The 22,174-nt window shown below is 39.3% G+C and overlaps 1 protein-coding gene across 1 annotated transcript in view; it reads right to left on the reverse strand.

Moving 5' to 3' along the window:
* Window positions 1–18,514, reverse strand: part of Hmgcl (hydroxymethylglutaryl-CoA lyase) — a 145,486-nt gene extending 126,972 nt beyond the window's left edge. The window contains exon 1 of the mRNA XM_081755620.1: window positions 18,338–18,514. Within this exon, the coding sequence (XP_081611746.1) occupies window positions 18,338–18,490 (153 nt within the window). The 5' untranslated portion in view covers window positions 18,491–18,514. The remainder of the gene's footprint in view (window positions 1–18,337) is intronic.
* Window positions 18,515–22,174: the final 3,660 nt, after the last annotated feature.

Consider the following 22,174-nt stretch of genomic DNA (forward strand, 5'->3'; position numbering starts at 1 on the left):
AAATGTTTCCAATACTTAGTTGGATGACTTTCCTCTGCTAAAGCGTTAACTGTCTTTATCCAGTTGCGTTTTTTGTATGCTCGGATGTAATTTTGAACCATACGAAGGTACTGACGATGAAGTCGCAGTGTGACATCGTTACGGCTGTGTAGGTATTCCTTATACGCTTTCCGAGCTAGAGATATGAGTGAGAGATAATGAGGTGGTAGTTTAGGGCGGTAAAGATTACCTGTGGTTACAGGAATGTGGTTTGCACCGCTGTTTTGAATGCTTTGCGTAAGGCGATCTAAAGTAGTGTCAAACGTAGGAATGTCAGATGGAAGTTCAATATCTGCTAGTGTGTCATGTATATCCTGCCGGTACTCTAGCCAATTAGCACGGTCAAAATTTGGCCGGGAACGGAGTAATTCCTGAGGTGGTTTTGATCGATTAGGAAAATTTATGTCTACCTTTATAGGATCATGGTCGCTACCAATAGAATCGAGGACACTGATATCAAGGTATGGTAATATACTAGAGGAGGCAATCACCACATCAGGAGTTGTATTAGAGGATGGACGAGTCGCTCTAGGCAGTGGACAAATTTCGCCGTTCGTGTGAGTGTTAATGAAATCGGAAAAAGAGCGTTTTTCGGTAGCACTTCTGCTGTGATAGTTAATGTCAGCCATGACGATATAGGAGCGGAAATTATTATCCAGGTAAGTGAAGAATGAAGTGGGTATACGAACATATGGTCGGATATATATGGTTGCTACAGTGATAGGTCTGGAGTTGAAATAAATGGTGACAATATTGTGCTCCGGTAAAGATTCAGTGAATCTATGATTAATAGTTTTGCTGGGTAACTTATGTTTAGTGCCGATAGCTGTTCCGCCATTAGCTCGCTGGCCCGGTGGTCCATCGTGACGTATGAATTGATAGCCAGGAAAATAAACAGATTGTTTGGGAGTCAGGAAGGTTTCGTTCCAGCGGCGTAGCGTAAGAGAACGCCGGTATGCCCGGCATCCCCTGTTGATAAGAAAAAGTACGTATTTCACTATATATAAATTGCTTGCTTGTAATTATCACAATTATTTCCACTGCAATCTTCTGGCGCGCTCTCTCGACTTACTTTGACACGAGGAACCTACGCATGCGCGTCGCTCAAATGAATATTTTCTGTCTTTCCTCCTGTCATATGCTATTTTCCTCGGGCTTCCAGGCCTACTGAAAGCATCGGGGTTTTCGTCTGCTTTCTGTTGAATGCGCATGAGCAATACTTCCCTTCTCACTCCTCCTCATCCCTTGCAACCCAACATTTGCTTTAGATATACGCTGGCATATTCAAGTATTTCCAACTGTATATATTTTGAACTAAGCTATAGTTTCTGATCAGAATGTACGAGCCCTAATATAAAGGAAATAGAACAAAACGGAAATGGTTAGTTCAACGCATTTTTGAAGCATGCCGGTTATGTAAATAATAGTATTAAAATAGTTATGCCTTAATCACAACTAAATGCATCGTAATTGTAATCTTCATCGTAAAGGAGCTCAAAGACACAGGCATAAATATAAAGCATTCTGTAGAATTACGATCACCGATCTGGTAGGACAAGAGAGCCACCACTCCCCGTCACTCGCAAAGATTGTGCCAGGGCCCTTCAGTCACTGGCACAAATCTCGGGGACATAAGGGGAACATGTTCCCTACAATCTTGTCCACCCCCCCCCCAATAATCTGCTTAGAAAATTGTGATGATGATTTCTATCCGACTGCCACAAACGAAACTGATGTCCTTTGACTTGTTTCATTTTTAAAAAAGAATCGTATTCTTTAATATTTCATTGTCTTTAATTATTAGTAGTCTATTTTCAATTATTTGTTTAATTCCTGTAACAATTCCTATAATGCTATTATGGTAATCATAATTTTGCTCAGATAAGAGTATTGTTGCGCCAAATATAGGCCTGATTGATTTTCTTTCATAGTTTTGGGGAAGTCATTATTTGTATTGTTATAAAACAAATGTCCTAAAATTTTAATGTGGATCACTGTGGATGCGTAAGTAGAAACATGTCAATTATTATTATGCATATATTCAAATTTCAGAATGTGCTCACGGCACTGAGTTTAATAATGATATGTACCACTATTTCATCTACATCATTTGGTACATAATATACGAGTACAACAGGTTTACCTCAGAAATCTGATTCATCTACTGTAATATGAGTCTCTTCTCCCCTCCCCCCACAATAAGCCTTAAAATGTTATAGACAACTCTGCTTCCCTAATCCTCCACAGCATTTTTTCAACTTCATAAATATTTTGAACATCGTTAAAAAAGGAAAGAATTATGGGAACAGTCTTACCCATCCCACGAACGTTGAAGACAGATTTGCGCCCTTGACTTCAGTATCTGGATACAAAAACAGGCCCCCAGAGTTGGTTTAAGTGCTTTGTATTTACATCTTCAAATGATATATACAATCAGGCCCATATTCACGAACGGGCGTCTGAGTTCCGGACCCAAGATGACAAATTTCTAGGGGCGATATATATATATATATATATATATATATATATATATATATATATTTTGAAAGAACGGGGCCGCAATGGCTCAGTGGTAGAGCGTTCACCTCTGGTGCTTGGGGTCCCGGGTTCGATCCCAGCCCCCGCCAAGTGAACTTTGTGGTGGACAAACACCGCGTGCGTGGGTTTTCTTGGGGTTCTCCCGTTTCCTCCCACTTTCTTCATTCCACCATATTACTCATTATCACCGTCTCCTTTAGCCTAACCGGCATAACCGTGGGACGTAAAACTCAAAGATTTCATTTCATTTTTTTTTTTGAAAGAACGAGATTGACGTATGGTATGTGGAGAAAAGAGCCGCCCACGGAAAAGAAATAAAGGGAACGATACTAGAAACAATGTTCATACAAAAGTGGGGCCTAGTTTTCTCGTCACAACGGTAGTAGCAAGAAGGAGCTGAGACAATTGGTTTTTAAATTCTAACGTAATCCACGCATTCGCTTCTCTATGCCCCACTAGACCTCCAATTTCCTCCTCCTCCTCCTCCTAAATTTCCTCCTAAATTTTGTATAACCCTATATTTCTATTCGGAATAGCTATGTATTGCTGCTTGCAGTAGTACTATATCGCACAAATGACTAACTTTGGCATCCCCCTTTCGGAATATCACGCTACGCTACTGTTTCGTTCAGGAGAAAACTATGAACCTTGTGCTCATTTAATAAAGCAGTAAGTAGGTCTTTCCTGGTACAGAGTGACTGTATATTGAGGTAAAGTAACGTAATAATGAAGCCCGTATCCATGCTATATGACAATTAAACTTCGGTTGTGAGTGGATAGATTTGAAAATGTACTGTTTGTCCGGAATAGGTTGCTTTGACATCTAGGTTGTAGAGTTGTTTAGTTGCATAGACAACTTGGTGGATTATGTGAGTGAAGAAAGGATGTATATTTTGGAGAGCTAGACTAAAGAAGCGAATCATGTCTTCAACTGTAACTGGTTCTCTAAGAGAATTATGCGGAGGCACTGGTGTATCTGGTGTACGTAAAGGCACCACCAGTTCGGGTTTAGTGGGTTCAGGTTGAGGTTTGGCCTTACATTTATAGCTGTAAGTAGGATGCGCATCATGGCAGGTGTTGCAATTTGGTGGCGCTGCTCCATTAGGACAGTCTTTAGTCAAATGATTTTGGCCACAGTAACCACATTTAGAAGTGTTCGGACAGTTAGGTGTCTGATGCTGGTTGTAAACCTGGCACTTTTCACAGCGAATCGGAAGGGGTGGAGGTGTGCGAGATGGTTCTACTTTATGGCGGCGTTTAAATAAGTAGGCCCCATATTGTAATAAATGGTCAATAGCTTGCTGCTCGTTTGTCAGAACTCTAACTAGATAGGTCGGACCAGTATTGTTGCGTATGCGAATACATTTGTGGATCTTGACGCCTTCAGCAGTAAGCTCTTCTTCCACTTCCGAGTCAGTTATCTCGGGATCGACACCCTTGATGACGACAGATAACAGCGGTGGTTTTCTTGGTGGTGGAGCTTGCGTCTGACGTTTGGGTTGCAAGATAGTAATATTTGCATTCTTGCCAAAGATCTCAAAGGAAGCCTTGTTACGAACGTGTCGATGAAAATCTGGGTTCTTGGACTTGAGAATGACACCATTGTTAGTGAAACGAATCTCGGCTATCTCCAATCGTGGCACATATTTAACAAGTTGTTGAAAAATATGTTTCGAATTTTTGAATTTAGTATCAAAGTTTGCCAGAAGGAAATTATAAATTTGATCCCGAGATGGAGTTGGTGTAGGGTCAGAGCTAGTTGAAGGTTGGATGTCCATACGCAAGTCCTGGTCATCAGCAGTGTTAACATTGGCCGCCTCAGGAGCAGACCCCGAACGGGGACGCTTATCAACCGACTTATCCGAGGTATCCGATTCCCGCCTAGTGCGCCTACGTTGATCCCTAGGCTGGGGGCCACAGGTGGTAGTTTATGCATCGGGCCAGCGGCCCTTCAAAAGTGATGAATAGGAATGTAAATGTATAGATGATACTCGAAACCGGCTGAGAAGAAATGAAATGAGATGAAAACAAAAATACAGGTTTGAACCCTCCAAAAGGCGCAGAATCCTTTTGTCCACCCTGTAAAAAGCGTATTTGCACCGATCTCAGAAATACGTATTGCTATACTTCGTCATCGGAAGGTGCAATAACTACTTTAAGACAGGTTAGGCTAACCCAGAGAAGAATCCTCAGCACCAAGTAGATCGCCTTCCGGGCATATCAGAAATACCTCGTTACTGGCTGTGAGTATTTGCATTGTTCTTTATTGTTTGGTATGAGCAAAGCTTTGCGAAATATATTTCGGACTTATGGCAAGTAACTAATAACATTCTATGTTTTCTGTAATCGGTCACAATAATATTGCTGTAAACCTGCGAATCATCTGACAACAATTACATAGATAGCAGTGCTCCCATCTGTTTTCTTTATCTGTTATTCTTGTTTTAGTACCTGTGAACAGAAGATGGCAGAACTGTTGCCTACGTAACTCTTGTCAGATGATTCACAGGTTTACAACAATTTTATTGTGACCGATTACAGAAAACATAGAACATTGTTCGTTACTTGGCATAAATGCCAAATATATTTCGCAAAGCTTTGCTCATATTAAACGATAAATACCAATGCAAATTCTCTCAGGTAGTAACGAGTTATTTCTGATATGCCCGGAAGGCGATGTACTTGGTGCTGCATCACTTCCGATCGATTGTTCAATCAATCGATTACTATCAGCTGTGACGTACCAGACGTCAGGACAGCTGTTTTTTGAATTCCTTCCCGTTCCTCATCCTGGGTGCTTCTCCACGCCATTTCTTCGAGCACTGTAGTCCAGACTGATCAAGCCAAGGGTGTGCAGTGCTACAGAATTGGTAGGGGATTCTACTCCACCTTGACTACTATCCAAACGGGTAGTCAGACCTTTATCATACATTACATCATTATCACCTACATCTGGAACTCTCTACTACATAGCTCCTGGGCTTTCGCCCACCGATTTGGCTATTACGATGGCGGACTCAGGCAAGACATCTGGCTTGAAGAGCAAAGGTCGTCATTCTAGTCTCCCGCGCGTCGTAGCCGGACCATCCGTTCGTGCCGGAAAGGCAGAACCACGGAAGGACTCTGGTGCTACACATAGACGCCAGCGGCGAAGTTCACAGACATCTGTAGCCTCTATTGCCTCTACTGGCTCTGTTCGCTCTCGGTCACCTCCAGAGAAAGAAAGCTATGCCGCCCGCCTCAGCACTTTGCCTCCATCGAAAAAACAACATCTGCACTCCGATTCAGACTCAGATGCAATGGTCATTGCCGATACTCCAGAAGAGAACTCCAAACGTACTTCACAGCAACCTACTCATTCTATGCTTCTAACCAATTTTGACAGCAAGTTTTCAAATTCCAAATTTGTTGCACTTCAACTTCGAAAGTACCTACCACGCGCAGCCATCTCCGAGATCGTCCATACCCGCAATGGTATCATACTGAAGGCAACAGACCAAGCACTATTCCAAACTATCAGAAACAAAGTACCTATTGATATTTTTGGTAAAAACGCGCAATTAACCTCACTTCAAGACACTCGCCGTAAGCAGATGCCTCCTCCTAGACGCACACCATTACTTTCTGTTGTTAGTAAAGGAGTAGATCCCTCATACACCGATGAAGAGGTGCTAGAAGAACTAAAATACGAAGGGCACACCATCACAAAGGCCATTAGGATCAAGAATGATCGAGGCCCCACCTACATGGTTCGGGTGTTGACATCACACCAAGCAACCATCGACGATTTGCTAGCAAATGGTGCTGTAATATATCAACATAAGCATCGAGTGGAACCATCACGTTCACCACCACCCTTGCCCGTGCGCTGTGAAAAATGCCAGCAATATAACACACATTCAACTTCCGAATGTCGGAACGCGCACAAGTGTGGTTATTGCTCCGGTCCACATTCTACCCGTGCTTGTACAAACCTAAAGTCTCCTCCGACTTGTCCCACTTGTCAGGAGCAACATCCTGCTTATAGCTATAAATGCAAGGGCAAACCAGACCCACAACGGGACCATCCTGAATTGGTAGTACCTCTTCGTACACCAGAACAACCCATCACACATCATCATTCTATAGACGCTCCGATAACCCTTGACCAGCTTCTGACCTTCTTTACTTTGGCTATGCAGAACATCCAACCATTCCAACGACCTCACATTCTCCAGCAAATCATTCAAGCCGCAAAGTCCACATTCCATGTTAACTTTACTGCCACTTATTCTGGGAACACCGTCCATTTTCACATCTCATTACCAGATTCTCATGGCTCTAGTGTTCCTGTTTCTTAATATCCGTTCATTTCGTCAAAACAAAGTTCTCTTTGAAACGCTGCTCCTTGAAGAACACGTTACAGCCTTTCTGTTGAACGAAACTTTCTTAACGCCATCTATGGGTTGTCGAGTACCTGGATATACCTTACTACGTGAGGATTGCAAATTACTTGCCCAACGCGCTCATGGTGGTACGGCCGTTGGCTTCCTTCATAAAATTCCGCATCGACGACATATTTGCAATACTCTTCATCTACCAGAATACGTCCTTACTTCTCTATATTTTCGAAACATCACCATCACCGTCGCAACTATTTACATTCGTCCTGGTCACCCATTACCAACAGCGTTCGTTCAATTTATATCAAACTCATTCAATCACTACATCATTATGGCCGATTTTAATATGCATAGCCGGCCCGATCACGAAAGGACTAACTTCAAAAATTTCCTTACCACCCACACGACTGGTATCATACAAGATCTACCGAAACATACTAGGCCCATTTCAAATACAACGCCGGACATAGTCATTTTATCAACAACTCTAGTCTCCCATAGTCTTGTCGAAATTTTAGACCCACTTGGTAGTGATCATGTACCAGTAAAGCTTACCATTAACACTCATAGCTCTAACACAACTCAAGCGCAACCAATTCTCTCCACCAGCCTTCGTTTCGATAAAGCAAACTGGAATAACTATAGATCACATCTCACTACCAGCACAGGTCACCTCACAGAACCTACAACGGAAGACGAGCTTTACACTGCAATAGACACTATAACTGTCGCAATCCATGAAGCTAGTACACGTTTCATACCTGCAAGTACGTCCCGCCCATATCAGCCTACTTTGCCGCCAAACTATCTCACCATGGTAACACGTTCTCGACAACTGTATCGTGAATATACTCGCACGCATAATCCAGATGCCCTTCGCCATCATAAACAGTTACAACGCACAGTACGCAATTATATTCGCGCTTATAAGCTTCGATGTTGGATTAAAACATGTAATAAACTCTCAGACACGAGTCATCCTTCAAAGTATTGGAAGCGGTTTAATGCTCTATGTGGCAAATATACAAGGACTCCATACCCTATTTTAATCGACAACTCACCAGCACAGGACGACATAGACAAAGCAAATGCTTTTGCAAACAATCTACAACGCATCTTCACACCTTTACCTTCCGACGATTCTTCACATCCAGCCGAAAAAGTTAATGTGAATTCTTACTCCTTACAACCCAATACCTGCCATTCCCTTCTACCTGAGACACCGTTAACTTCACCAATTACAGTCGATGAACTCAGAGCTGTTGTCAACCGAAAACGTAATTCCGCCCCAGGTTTTGATCAGGTAACTTACCGCCATATCAAAGAAAGCCCTTTATCATTATTGACTCTTCTAGCAACTATTTATACTTTCATTCTCCGCACTGGATATTTCCCAACAACATGGAAAACTTCGAAAACACTTATGTTTCCTAAACCGAACAAACCGTTAGATGATGTTTCATCATATCGTCCAATTCAGCTTACCTCCACCTTTAGCAAAATCCTCGAACGGATACTGGTCAAACGACTTCATACATACCTTGCTCATCATCACATTCTTCCGATATATCAAGCCGGCTTCAGACCTGCTTTCTCCATCAACGACCAACTTCTTCGACTTACGAATCTGATCACCACACATTATAATAGCGTCAAACCCTCTTGTCTGGTACTATTCGATTTAGAAAAAGCATTTGACAAAGTCTGGCATCTAGCTCTCATTCACAAACTTATTCGCCTTCATATTCCAATCCCTTATATCAGATTTATTTTCAACTTTCTGACTGGCCGTCTTGCATACGTTTCCATAAATGATCATCTATCACATCCAATCTTTATACTCTCTGGTGTCCCTCAAGGTTCTGCGTTATCGCCTCTTTTATATCTCCTCTTTGTTACAGATATGCCTCAACTTCCAGACAAACTGCACATGTTTCAGTACGCTGATGACACTGCATTCCTTGCCCTTTGTAATACAGTACAGGAAATCAATACACTTTTACAAACAGCCATAGATAATTTCTATCAGTGGTGCAAAAAATGGCATTTATTAATTAACGCTTCTAAAACTCAGGCCATCGTCTTCCTACCGCCGAAAAAGTCAACCAAAGTACGCCGTAATCCAAACCGCTTAACGCTTCAGGTAGACGACGTTCCAATACAAGCCAGTAAGATAGCAACATACCTAGGTGTAACCTTCGATCGGCATCTTACGTGGAAGAAACACCTTACTACGATTACTAGTAAAGCTTACAATCGCCTAAATCTTCTGAAGCGTTTAACTGGCACAACCTGGGGCTTAAAACCTGCCACCGTACTCAATACTTACAAAGCATTTTTGCGTCCGACCCTTACACATGGCCATACAGCTTGGGTATCTGCTCCAGACAGTTTTTACCAGAAACTACTCATACTTGAAAGACATGCCCTCCGAATTGCTTACCGGATTAAATTACCCAGTCCTACACAATACCTATACCGTCTCATTACATTTCCTACCTTACAGTACCACATCGAGAAACTTCGGGTAAATTATTTCACTAGACGTTACCAAGATCATCATCCTCTTTTGTTGGATACGATGCATTATTCAGCAGTACACCCCGCACCTTCTCGCTTTCTGCACACACCCCTGTCACTATTATTCACACTATACTGTTACACACTTCCACCGAATCATCCTGATCTTACTCTACTTGACGATTTTCATACTCACCTTCATCACCCTCTCATTTTTCCATTATATAGTGCACAGTGACATTCCCTTTAACTAACATGGGCTTCCCTCTGTCTCCATTATAGCCTAGAGTAGCCCCTAGGCAAGAAGATGGTTTCATCTGTGTTCTTACATAACCTGCGTGTTGTGGCGTGATTTGCACCTCATCTCATTCCTCATCTCCATAATCACAAGACTTATACCTATATCAGCCTATATCTTATATATAAACATATGCCGCTAGCCTCACTTTCACATCATCATTACTTTCCTTTCATCGATCACCCTTGCTTCATAATATGATACTACTTTGTTTCTTTCTCAATATGTATATTGTGTAATTTACTGATTCTGTGTATCACAGCATATATTGTATTTATTTTGTTTGTTTGTTTCTTTGTTTTCTTTTCCTGTTCCATCCAATATGTTAAGGCCGCAAATGGCCTTAAGTCCTATGTTTTGTTGATATGGTTAAATAAATAAAGATTTTCGACTTCATAACACCCCTTAGACCAACCATTATCCTTAATCCAATAATTGTTCCAATTTCCCTTACCTAAAAGAGGGCGTAACCCTCTAACAGGGTGCTAGCCGTTGGCTAGCAAAAAAAAAAACTTGGTGCTGAATTAACACACAAGTAACAAGCTAAAGTGGTAGTCATTTTGTGTTGCTTCAACATCTCATTTTTTTACAGTGTACTCGTACAATTATTTCAAAGACGAATGTTGATCATTTTGTTCTCTGTGTTTGGGAGCTCTGGCGGGGAGAAATGGGGAGAGACAGACCGAACGTTACTCAAGCAAAGTTACGAACACACACAAAACCTTGATGCGCATAATATGTCATGTAAAACATTTATTTACACATCTTGCATAACTTTATTTACCTAAGTAAATATATTAAGTTATGTAGTATTTGAGTAACCAAATTTTGTTTTAACATGTATTTCGAAGAACTGAAGAACTTTCAAAATTCGAAGGGGGGGACAAGTGTCTCTGCTGTGAACACCCATAACTTTTGTAAAATATGTATTCTAAAAAGACAAGTAGTGCGTTGGTTGCGTAGTACTGGGGTGCGTTTGGAGAGTACGTATGTTACCACTTTATATTTTGAAGGGATACATTATTTCCTGAAACCTCCCCTTTTTTGTTTATACCCCTTCATGTCAAACTTGCCAGTACCTGCACTATTGCATCCGTCTATATAGCAACATTTTGCATTCATATAAAAGTTCTAGATTTTGAATACAACACGTAAATACTCTACACACAGATTAACACACAAATAAATATTGCGGTCCCACTACGATTTTACTTTAATAACCCCCAAAACTTACTACTTTCAAACTTCGTATTTCCTTAGTACTTATTATTCATTTGGCAGAAATTAAGAAAAACATTTCTATTAACTATGGCTTCCTTACTTATTTTATTTTTAACAGCACAAAGAAAACAAGTTTAAACAAGTCTGGACATATTTGTTATCATAAGGTACCGGACTACTATCCTTGTTGCCCTAAAACTAAATATACATAAACGTTATCGTTACAACAGAGAGAATAATATTTGCTTATGTAAGTCATTTTCCCAATTGTGAAATTATATCGTAAATGAAAGAACAAATAAAGGTATGAACACGTAATCAGTTTAATTATATCGGCGATTGAATAATCTCAATTGTAATGAGGAATGCAATATTCAGCAGTGTTATAATAGTAGGTAACGCAGGATAACAGGTCTGAAGAAATTATTATAAGGACAGAGACGACAGCAGAAATACAGAATGATTAATAGCTACACCAGGTTATTTAACAGATTTCTCCCGTTAGTCAAAACACTTCTGACAAGAATCCTACAACACTTCAACGCTTATAGAAATATTTTTTTTCATAGTCCAGAGCCGCAACTAGGGAGGAGTAAATGGGGAGCGTGCCCTATGCGTGTAGCTGGAGGGGCGGCCAAAAAAGGGCAATATTCATATGAATTTGGAGCGTCGAATTTCGTATTTGCCCCGGGTGACACGAACTCTAGTTGCGAGCTTGTTTCTGTTCTCAAGACAGCTTTGATATATCAAAAAAAAAAAACTTTTAATTTAATGTCCCACGTTTATGCCCTTTAGGCTAAAGGAGAATAATTTAATTAATGAAATAAATGATTATGTAAAATTTGGTGGAATGATGATGTAGAAGGAAATGGGTGATACTCGAGTTAACGAAACCACCTACCACAAACTTACATGAGCGCTATATTACTTTCTTATAAGGATTTTGGTTTACCAAGAACTCCTTTTTATGTTTACTTTTTTCTGTCCTTGAGTCGGTCCGGAACAAAAACTAAAGAGCTATTGATGAGTTACTATTAATTCTGATCAGGATGTAGACGCCCAAAATTTAGGAAGCGAGTTCGTTGATGGGGGTGATTCATTCAGTTCATCCCAAGGTAGTCGTACTTCAGATTAGCGGGTTAGTATACTTCTCAGGATGGAAAATAATAATATGTCCGTGAAATTCAACGTTAAAATGAAACTAAATGGGAAGGCCACGGTGGCTCAGTGGTAGAGTGTTCACCACTGGTGCCTGGAGTCCCTGGTTCGATCCTAGCTCGCGCCAAGTGAACTTTGTGGTGGACGTGGGTTTTCCTGGGGTTCTTTCACTTTCTTCATTCAACCATTTCCACTCATTTCTTATCGTCACCGTCTCCTTTAGCCTAGCCGGCATAATCATGGGACGTAAAACTCAAAGATTTTTTTTGAAACTAAATGGCTTTGTATTCTGCAAATTTAAAGAGGTAAATATGTTGTGTTTTCAAATATTTATTCATCTTAAAGTAGCTATAACTTCATTTAAGTTGAGACAAAATCCTATGTTTAATTCTTGGCCTGGTTTTCGGATTCCGTAACGTGTGTGGCGACCTATAAAGAGGAAAAAATTCCCCTTTTTGCCCACAAAGCCGAATAGAACTAACCGCACAGTTCTATTCCGTATTTCCAGAACTGTGTGGGCAAGGTATTTTTCAATCGAATTCAGAAATCCTCAAAGGAATAACTGTACGGTCAGGGACGTACGCAAGAATTTATTTCGGGAGGGGTCTAAAGCATTTCGGGGGGTCCAAATACAATTTGAGGCTAAATTATATGAAAATTTCTCAAATTGCCCCTGAAAGTAGACTACATTTACAAAAAAGTCGGGATTTTGGGGGTTTCCGGACCCCCAGGACCGACCCCCTGCGTACGCCCCTGTGTACAGTTATTCCTCTTTGGATTTCTGGAACGTGTATGGCGACTTCTACATTTCAATTTTAAATATATTTCGATGTTTTCAAAGTTTAATCTACGTAATTCTTGAACTAATTTACAAATTCTGTAGGAAACGCTATGCCGTAAAAGAAATTTACAAAAATGACTAGTTGAGCAAGACCATTTCATACCTTAGGACAGTGATTCCCAACCTTTTTTGACTGACGACACACTTTACAGAGTCCTCACGACATCACGATACACTTATTAGATTTTATATTAATGGTAAACATAAATGATAGAAGAATATTGTCATAAATTTCTCTATAGCCCCTAAGTATCCGCAAGTAGAATTGAACATGTATGCTGTCGCTGACTGATATAGCGTGTCTCAAAATCGATTTTAAGTCATAATTAAGGAATTCAAGCTAAAAGTAAAATGTGTTGTATAAAATCTAGGCACCTTCTGGATGACATAATATTTATTTTCAACGAACTTAAAAATTTCGTTACTGAATTCTCTATGTCTGGGTGCGTGTGTTATTTACGATTTTTTTTTTTTTTTTTTTTTTTTTTAATTTTGAGCCCTCCATTCGACAGAGCATCAAAAACTGAGAAAGTGATGAAAATTTTCGCGTCACTCTTACCGTTCCCGAGATATTGACCAAAGAAATTCCGATTTCGGGAGATTTAAGGAGTAATATCTCGGGAAACATAAGTCATAGAGAGATGACATTGGTACTGATCAATACCTAAGAGGATGGTGAACATTTTGGTACCAAATAGTAACCGGTGGCCACTAGGCAACTGGCCACCGTTCTTCAGATATTGGCCCAAAAAGTTCGGATTTCGGGGGATTTAAGGAGCCATATCTCGGGAACGGCTCCTTATAATATTTTGTGAATTTTTCAATTTTGAGCATACCGTACAACGTTTTAACAGAACTCTTAAACAAAACATATGGAAAAAATTTAGTACTCAAGGAAATTATAAATGGATAGATATATTACAAGAATTGTTTAATGAGTATAACAATAAAGTACATAAAACGACTGGTATAAAACCTGTAGAAGTTAATAAGAAAAATTAATTATTTTTAAGTTCGTCCTGACAATGCTGTTGGAGTATTCTCAAGTGGTTTTAAATTCTGAAATTTCGCAACACATCCTATGGAGCTGCGCGACACACTGGTTGGAAATCACTGGCTTGACGAGAAAAGACCACGTTTTGACCTTCCACTACCTACGAAGACTATTATGAATACACTTCAGAAGTTGAGTCTCTTTCTCATTGTCTTTAATACGATTTGAGGTCCATCTTATTTTGTTTATTACTTCATCGCTGAGCGAGAAGAGAAAAATTCCCACTAGCGTCATAATGGAGAATACAAGAAATCCTGTTTGAGAAATATTCATACTTCTCACGTACAAGGTCAGTTTTTTTGTGAAATGTCAAATATTAAAATCTTACTGCAGCAACTGCCGAATAATAACCTGTGTGAGAAACAAAAATCAAAGCATGGCGTAATTTAATGTATTCCTGTTAACCTTGGAATTATTACAAAATAATTTTGTATACTGTAGACCCATTAAAGGTTTGCTGTTTCACATTGGGTATTTGCTTATTGTGATGTAAACATGATAGAAGTATCCGAAAAGGTTTGACTACTGTAACTTTCTTAGAAACTTTTATCAACATAAATTTTATGAATCTTATTTTGCAAAATTTCGTTTTGTCTTCTAGTTAATAACATTGTACAGAGCTCCCACGTGGCTGTGTGGTTAGTGCATGTGTCTTCAGTGTGGGAGATCCGGGTTCGATTCCCGACGGAGCCCTTGTGGTTTGGATTCCACGTTAAGCTGTAAGTTCACGTCTCATATAGCCTCACTGCTGAAAGGAACAGAAAAATCAAGTCCCCCCAACCATCCCTTATGTATGTATGACCTTGATAGCATTATGTTGAGCTGAATAATACAGTTGGTTGGTTGGAACTTCACATCTTTCTTAACACTGAGCTTATATGAAACGTGCACCTATGGCTCAACATGGGATCCGAACTAGGGTAGTCACATTTTCCGGGAAAACGGAAAATTTTTCCAGAAACTGGAAAATTGGAAACGGAAGACGGAAAATTTTCCGGAGAACGAAAAAATTCCGGAAAAACGGAAGACGGATAATCTTCCGGAAAACGCAAGACCGAAAATTTTCCGGAAAAGCAAAAATAAACGAGAAAATTTCAAAAGAAAACGGAAAACGGGAAAATTTCCAGAAAGTTGAAAACAGGAAAATTTCCGAGAAAGCGGAAAATTGAAAATGTGATTTTCGAAAACCGGAAAACTATTTTTTCCGAAAATGACCATCTGTAATCCAAACTACGTCAGCTCCCACTGACAATCGAACCCGGATCTACCACATTGAACGCATATCATTAACCACATAGCTAACAGAGAGAGCTTTAGAAAAATTATTTACAACAGTTACATTTTATATATATACAGAGTAAATTATTTATCTTGATACGCCCATCTAACTTTTAAACTAATAGATAAAAAGCGCTAAAATTTTGTACCGTGCAAATATCAATAGCGGGCCATTATTTGACATACTCCACGACAATGCCGTGCCGTGCGGGGGACGAGTGGGTCAACGGGTCCGGGCGCCGAAGTAAAGGGGCGCAAAATTTAGGAGGAAAAATAAAAGAAGGGAAAAAAAGAGAGGAAAAACAAGGTGGAACATTTTAGATCAACAGCAGTATTTTTCAATCTAATGTTTAATTTGGCCAGACTTATACTTTTTGTGTTCCTAGACACTTGCTAAAAGCACCCCCACCCTATATAAAATGGAAAGCAAAAGTAATAAAAAGTGCTCAAAATCAAGGGAAAGCAGGGTTTGTTTTTGCAAATTTTCTTACGTTTTGCGCCAACCATGGTGGTGCTTCGCCCCGGGCGCTGATTTCCCAGGGCACTTCTCCACGATAAGATCTTTAGCACGGCGATCCGAATTAGATTCCTGATGACAGCTCCTGTGGTTCGGGTCTCATATAGCGTAGGTCCACGTCTAATATAGCCTCGCTGATGAAAAGAACGTTAAACTTCAATTCAACCAACCACGCAGGGATGAATTAACTATTAAGCAAAATAAGCACGTGTTTAAGGCTTCAAGGGAAGAGGGCGCCACAGAAATTTTCCACAGCCAAATACCATGGTCTATGGGTCATATTGTGCACAGGATCCGTAAAAGGAGCCTCAACATTAAATGAGAAAATTACATACATATTTATAAATATAATAATAACAAAGCACTCAGAGAGTGTAGATCTCTGCCAAGGATCATGAAATTGAATGAAGAAATCCTCCATATAGCCTAAATAAAAGCAGGGGAGAACACAAAGTCCGGCAAAGGAGATAAGTTCCTTTGCGGAAATAATAATAATAATATTAATAATAATAACAATAATATAGTAATGATAGAGGTAATGGCTGCCTCTGATCGAGGATCTGTTCAAAGACCGCAATTAAAAATTTTAAAAAGGAAAACTTTTAATATATAGTATGGAAGTATACAAAAAAAAAAAATCATATCTCAGTTTTGTTTAAATTTGTTAAACACAATTTTATGTATGTCCGTTTATACAGCTCCCCTCCCCCCAATCCTATCTAATTTGACCAAAATAGCTTTATACGTTTTTGCATATTTTGTAGACGCACAACTGCAATTGCGCACAAAGCAATTTTAAGGTATTCAAAAATAATTTAAAAGATGTCTAAACGGCAGTTCCCCATCCCCGCCAATTGGCTCCAAAATATTTTCAATCGTTAGTGCATCGTTTGTGCACTTTCAAGCACATAAATATTTAGTTTGTGCACAACCGAAAGTGCGAGATATTGGTGTATCTAGTTTAGGCACCAAGCCCACACCAACGTCGATTGGAGCCAAAATGGCCTCAACCGTTAGTGCCTCGTTTGTGTACATTTATACACACAAAATTTATTTTGTACACAATCAGAAGTGTGAGATATTGGCGTATCTAGCTTAAGGGTCAGCTCCCCACCAATGCCAACTGGCGGCAAAATGGTCGCACTCGTTAGTGCATCGATTGTGCACGTTTGTGTGCTCAAAATTTGTGTGTGGAAACGAAATGTAAAATTTTGGTGTATCTCTATTTGAGCACTAGCTTTCCCAAAACTACCGATTGGCACCAAATTAATTTCCGTTAGATTTTTGTTTTTGGGTCTAGCCTAGCACTGGGATGATCGGAGCCAAACTTGCAGCATCCATAGCTTTCTGACCTACAATTAAAAACCAAAGAAATAAATTCATTACTTTACATATACAAAGGGGAAGATCGGCATACTCCATAAAATTTGTCATAATGAAATAAAACTTGCAGAATTTACTTTTTATGAAGCTCTGAAAAATAATTTTTCCTTTTATCTGATTGAGACCATTGGAGCCAATCGGCGAGGTTGAGATGTTCTGGTGTTTCGGCAGCCCCGCCAAATTAAATTGTTGAATACCTTACAATTGCTTTCTCCACAAACGCCAACGGGCTGTTGTGAACAACACGTACACAAACGTTTGAGACAATTTTGGTGAAAAGCGGAAGTGGACGTATTTTATTTTGATTTACTATTGTTTACATTTTGAGTTACTTGTATGTGGAGGCACCAAAATCTTGTAAGTGCTTAAGGCCTCTAAGGATCTTAATCTGGCCCTGCAACCAGACAACAGATACAGTATTAGTAAAATTAGCTACCGGTATTACTTGTTTATAAGACTTTAAACTACATGCTTATTTAACGAGTGTTCGTAAAACTGGCAGTAAATCCTACTCGCATATTTACCTTTCCAATATTTGACACGAGTATTCATACACAATTCTGAACTGACTCTTTATTCCCTCGTCACTGTACGGTCAGCTTGTGTCCTCATTACTATAGATTTGGGTTCGATCCCTGGTTAGAGCTCATATTTTATGATTTGATTCTAAGGTTAAGCTGTAGATTCACGTCACATATACATTTAGCACTGAAATCACGCGTTAAACTCGGAATCAACTAATTAACTGATCTTCCGCTTGCTGCAGATGCTGATGTAATTTCGAATGATTGACAAAAATAACAGAAAACGTTGGGTCTCGAAATATTCTAATACTGTGATGTCGAAGTCAAATATTTCAACAAGTTTACACGTTTACAAAGAAGGCTATAATAACGTACTACGTATTCAAATATTTGTGGAAACAGCCTTCAGCGCAGCATTTTTGTGCATAGTATCACCTGATATCTACAACTGCTTCCGCAGAAACGTGCAAGGCGCTCAGGAAATATCCTTGTCGTATGTCCTTGGCATTCAAAACATCTGGTTTTCTAAAGTCTCTCAAAGTAGTGTTGCACCTGATTAGTTGTAAAATAAGTTAACAACTTACCAATGAATTGTCTTCTTTGACCACATGATGGGTGTCATTTTCCAATTGGCTTGCGTGGTTTATTAAACACACTTTACACCGAATCCCACAACTGTGTGTGCTGTGAAGAGCTCTTGCTTCTTCAGCGAAACTTCGAACGACCAACTCTTTCATTTTTGTTGTTCACTGTCAGAAAGCAACTGGCTGACTACCGTGAAAGATCGTCTTTAAAAACACGCAACTCTTCCAAAGCCGGTGAGAATAACAATTGCCATAGACGTCTTGCTCACCTGACAGGTTTCTCGTTTGAAGAATGACCACTGCTGAATCTGAGCGCTACGTGTTGGGAAACTAAGAACAATCTCGAAGGTCTCCATTGTTTGTTTGTTTAGTGGTGTTTTCCGAGTTAATGTCCTGCAAGCTAATGGATACTTCGTTAATTAGCTATTTAGAGTTGAATATTCTTTTCCAGTATCGGAGCTACAGGAGACACAAATGAATTCCCATTAGGAATCGAACTCGATATTTCTGCATATAAAGCAAGAACAGTATCCACTTGGGCAGGGAGCTCTAATAAAAGCTTTGCTTCTTGGGGTTGCGTATCTAAAAATTCGTAAATTTTACTTATCAGCATTTGTAACAGAACAATTCAAAGCATCCATCGACGAACCTAGTAAAACTCAGTTCTGTATTGATCTTAATCTAAAAATATGAAAAAAGAACACTTGCAGGAAGGTAGAAAGGTCACCTGAAACAGGGGTCGATCGTTGTTACATTATTTAGCGTTGTATTTTACAGATATTCACGAAACTTCTATTGGTTGCTTGCTTGGACGTCCATGGATAGATAGATCATAATGTAAACATCCTGTGGACGTTCCAAGAAATGTCAGTTTACATTGGTAATTTTTATAATTTTGTATTAATGACAGATATGTTCACATTTTACAGTGACCTTACAGATTCATAATAAAGGTGAAAGATAATCGTATGGACATTCTCTATAATATCCTAAGGAAATCAAATAAAACATACCATTAGATACAAAAGGCTACTTGATTGTATACAATACAAATAAAATTAATCATGTTCAGAAGGCATTTTGAGTTATGAACTTTATTGAGTTATTGAGTTATTCTCCATTATTGAACTTTCTTTGTGCCTTGTAATCATAAGAAATATTCTTTCGGTAAAACATTTGGATATTTAATATTTATTGAACATTATACTATACTTTTAAGTGTACCTAGATACTTTTAAATTTTCGTAGATTAAAAACACTCCTTAAATTATAATGTTTTGGATACATACTGAGTAACTAGTTGTTCGGATTCTACTGTATTCCAGATATGTATGGCCTAAAATATTGCACACTTATGTAGCCAAGGAAGGGCCAGAGCGGGTGGTACCCACTCTAAATTGATTTTGTTGTTGTAGAGAATTTTTAAATCGGCTCAAAACCAGATATGAAGTTCTTCGGTTTTATTTACCAAATTAAATTAAATTTAGCACGTTTAACTGATGTATCGGTAAAATAATATGCTTTTTGCTAGATTCACTAAATATCTCTGATAACATAAAAAAATATGTAATTAGATTGAAAAATGTATCATCTATTACACATTATACAATCTACAGAGGCGCAAAAATCTTCATCCTATTTCCAATGTTTGTTACTTTGAAATTGAAAAAATCGGTTCTGTTGTTTGATATATTTATTGAAACATTTACATTTTGTGTCATTAAGGCGAGAAGATAATATTGGACAAGTGGCCACCATCATCACTGTGGCGGCCAAGTGGACAGAGTTGATGCAGAATCGATTTCGTTTCTCAACATTTTCGATTATTTCTTTAAAATGCCTGGCGATAAATTCCCCACGTCTTATTGGATATTCTCCTTAGAGGTGCCAAGGACTGAGTTTTATTCCTGTAGATCCTTGACTTCAAAAATCCACAAGGAAAGAATTCTGAAGTTGACATATCGGGGGATTTTGCGGGCCAATTCAATCGTCAAATCGAGAGAATAAACCACCTGGAAACGCTTACTTTAGAACGTCATCTGTTGCTCATGTTGTGTACGCAGTGTCACAGTCCTGCTGAAACCATGTTCGTTAATCTGCGGCAGCGAGGAGTCATTGATCATGGTTCTACAATGCCCACTAGTGGCAATCCCAGTGTTGCCAACACAGTAGTCAAAGAAATAGGGCCACTGACTTTATCTATAAATACTGCATCAAACAGTGACTTTGACCAGATGTAATGGTCTTTCATGAGTTACACACGGATTATCAGTGCCCTAGAAACGAAAACTTGGCTTATTCACCTATCTGTGTAGGTAAAAATGCGTTGCGTAACTTACGATGATTTGTAATATGAAATTATCATTCTCGTGGGCAAGATTTAGGAGGGCTTGGTTAAATTGTACGCTTGCCTGGCAGTCTGCAGGCAATAACTGGCTTAATTCAACCTCCGGTAGTGTTCGAAGCTTACGTTAATAGCAGGTCCTATTCTTCATCACCTAGGTATTGCAAAAGGGCGTAGAACACAAAAAACTCATAATTATGTAACACTGCATTCCAAAATTGGAAGCAAATAGACTGGTCACAATGATCACTGGATATTAACCCTATGTATTTCCCCATTTAAAAAAATCTATATTTTGAAATCTCAAGTGAGTGCTGTGAAACTCAGGGATCTGAATCATCCTCAGAATACGATAAGCTCTTCAAATATTGCTCTGCATCCTCATCGGTTGAAGAAGATTTAAAGAAACACGATGGAACGCTTGGGGAAGTGTATTTAAAATATGACGGGCATGTGAAGAACATATTTGTCAACATGATAATGCATTGTCTTTACATAATATTCAAGACGTCAGTGATGCTATGCTCCTGTTGTCAAAAATTCCTGCAATAAAGTACGATCAGTGAAGATTTCAAATTTCCCTTTCCCTCAGGGGGCTCTCATTATAGTGAAAAGTAGTAGAGTAAACTTTGATTAGTTAATGATAGTGGTTATTCCGTGATAAAAATTTTATTCCTCCTTATCACAGCATAGTAAAAGCAGATTTAGTTCGAAATTTGACTAACAGCAAGCAGTATCATCGTTCTTCTTATTGCAATAAGATACGATTCACTTGCAGCCAGTATATTGTTATAGCAGGGCCAACAAGAGATGGTCTCTGACGTTTCTTACTACATGCGTTGGGAAAATGCATGATCTACTTTGGTACTAGTGTCACCAACCACGGTCACTCTGTCTTACTCCATTAAATAAATTGCCATTAGTCTATAGACAGGGCTGTGCCGTGGAAAATCAGCGCCCGGGGCGAGAGTGTATGACGGCGCCCCCATACATATATTCCAAGCATTTTTCCTATCTTTTTTCCTTTTTTCTCCCGAATTTTTCGCTCCTCTTACTTCGGCGCCCAGGGCCGTCACCCCGCTCCCCCCCCCATGGCACGGCCCTGATTATAGATGCACTGAAAAGAGCCTTGACATGTGTGTAGTGGTAACGTCAGTGCGAGCTGTCAGAGACCTCTTAGGTTATTGTTTTTGTATGACTTTTTCTGCTGTTTTGGACGAGTTTTCGTTTCATCGGTTAAGTGATATTTAGAAGACAAATGCAACAGCAAATCTACAACAGTGTTATCGCGATATACCATTTTAGCAAGACGTAACCTTAAAATTCTGATGCGATACTAAGACAGTGCTACGAACCCTTATAAGTTCTTGGATTTCTACGGAATTCTTATTTTTTTGGAAATGTCAAAGTCTGTATACCTGATGTCATTGTTTGAATAACATTGAAGATGAATATAAAAATCAGAAGCAATATTTTGTTGTAATATGTGTTAC

Source organism: Thermobia domestica, chromosome 4, assembly GCF_964235325.1.
Source record: "Thermobia domestica chromosome 4, izTheDome1.hap1.1, whole genome shotgun sequence".
NCBI classification, from domain to species: Eukaryota; Metazoa; Arthropoda; class Insecta; order Zygentoma; family Lepismatidae; genus Thermobia; species Thermobia domestica.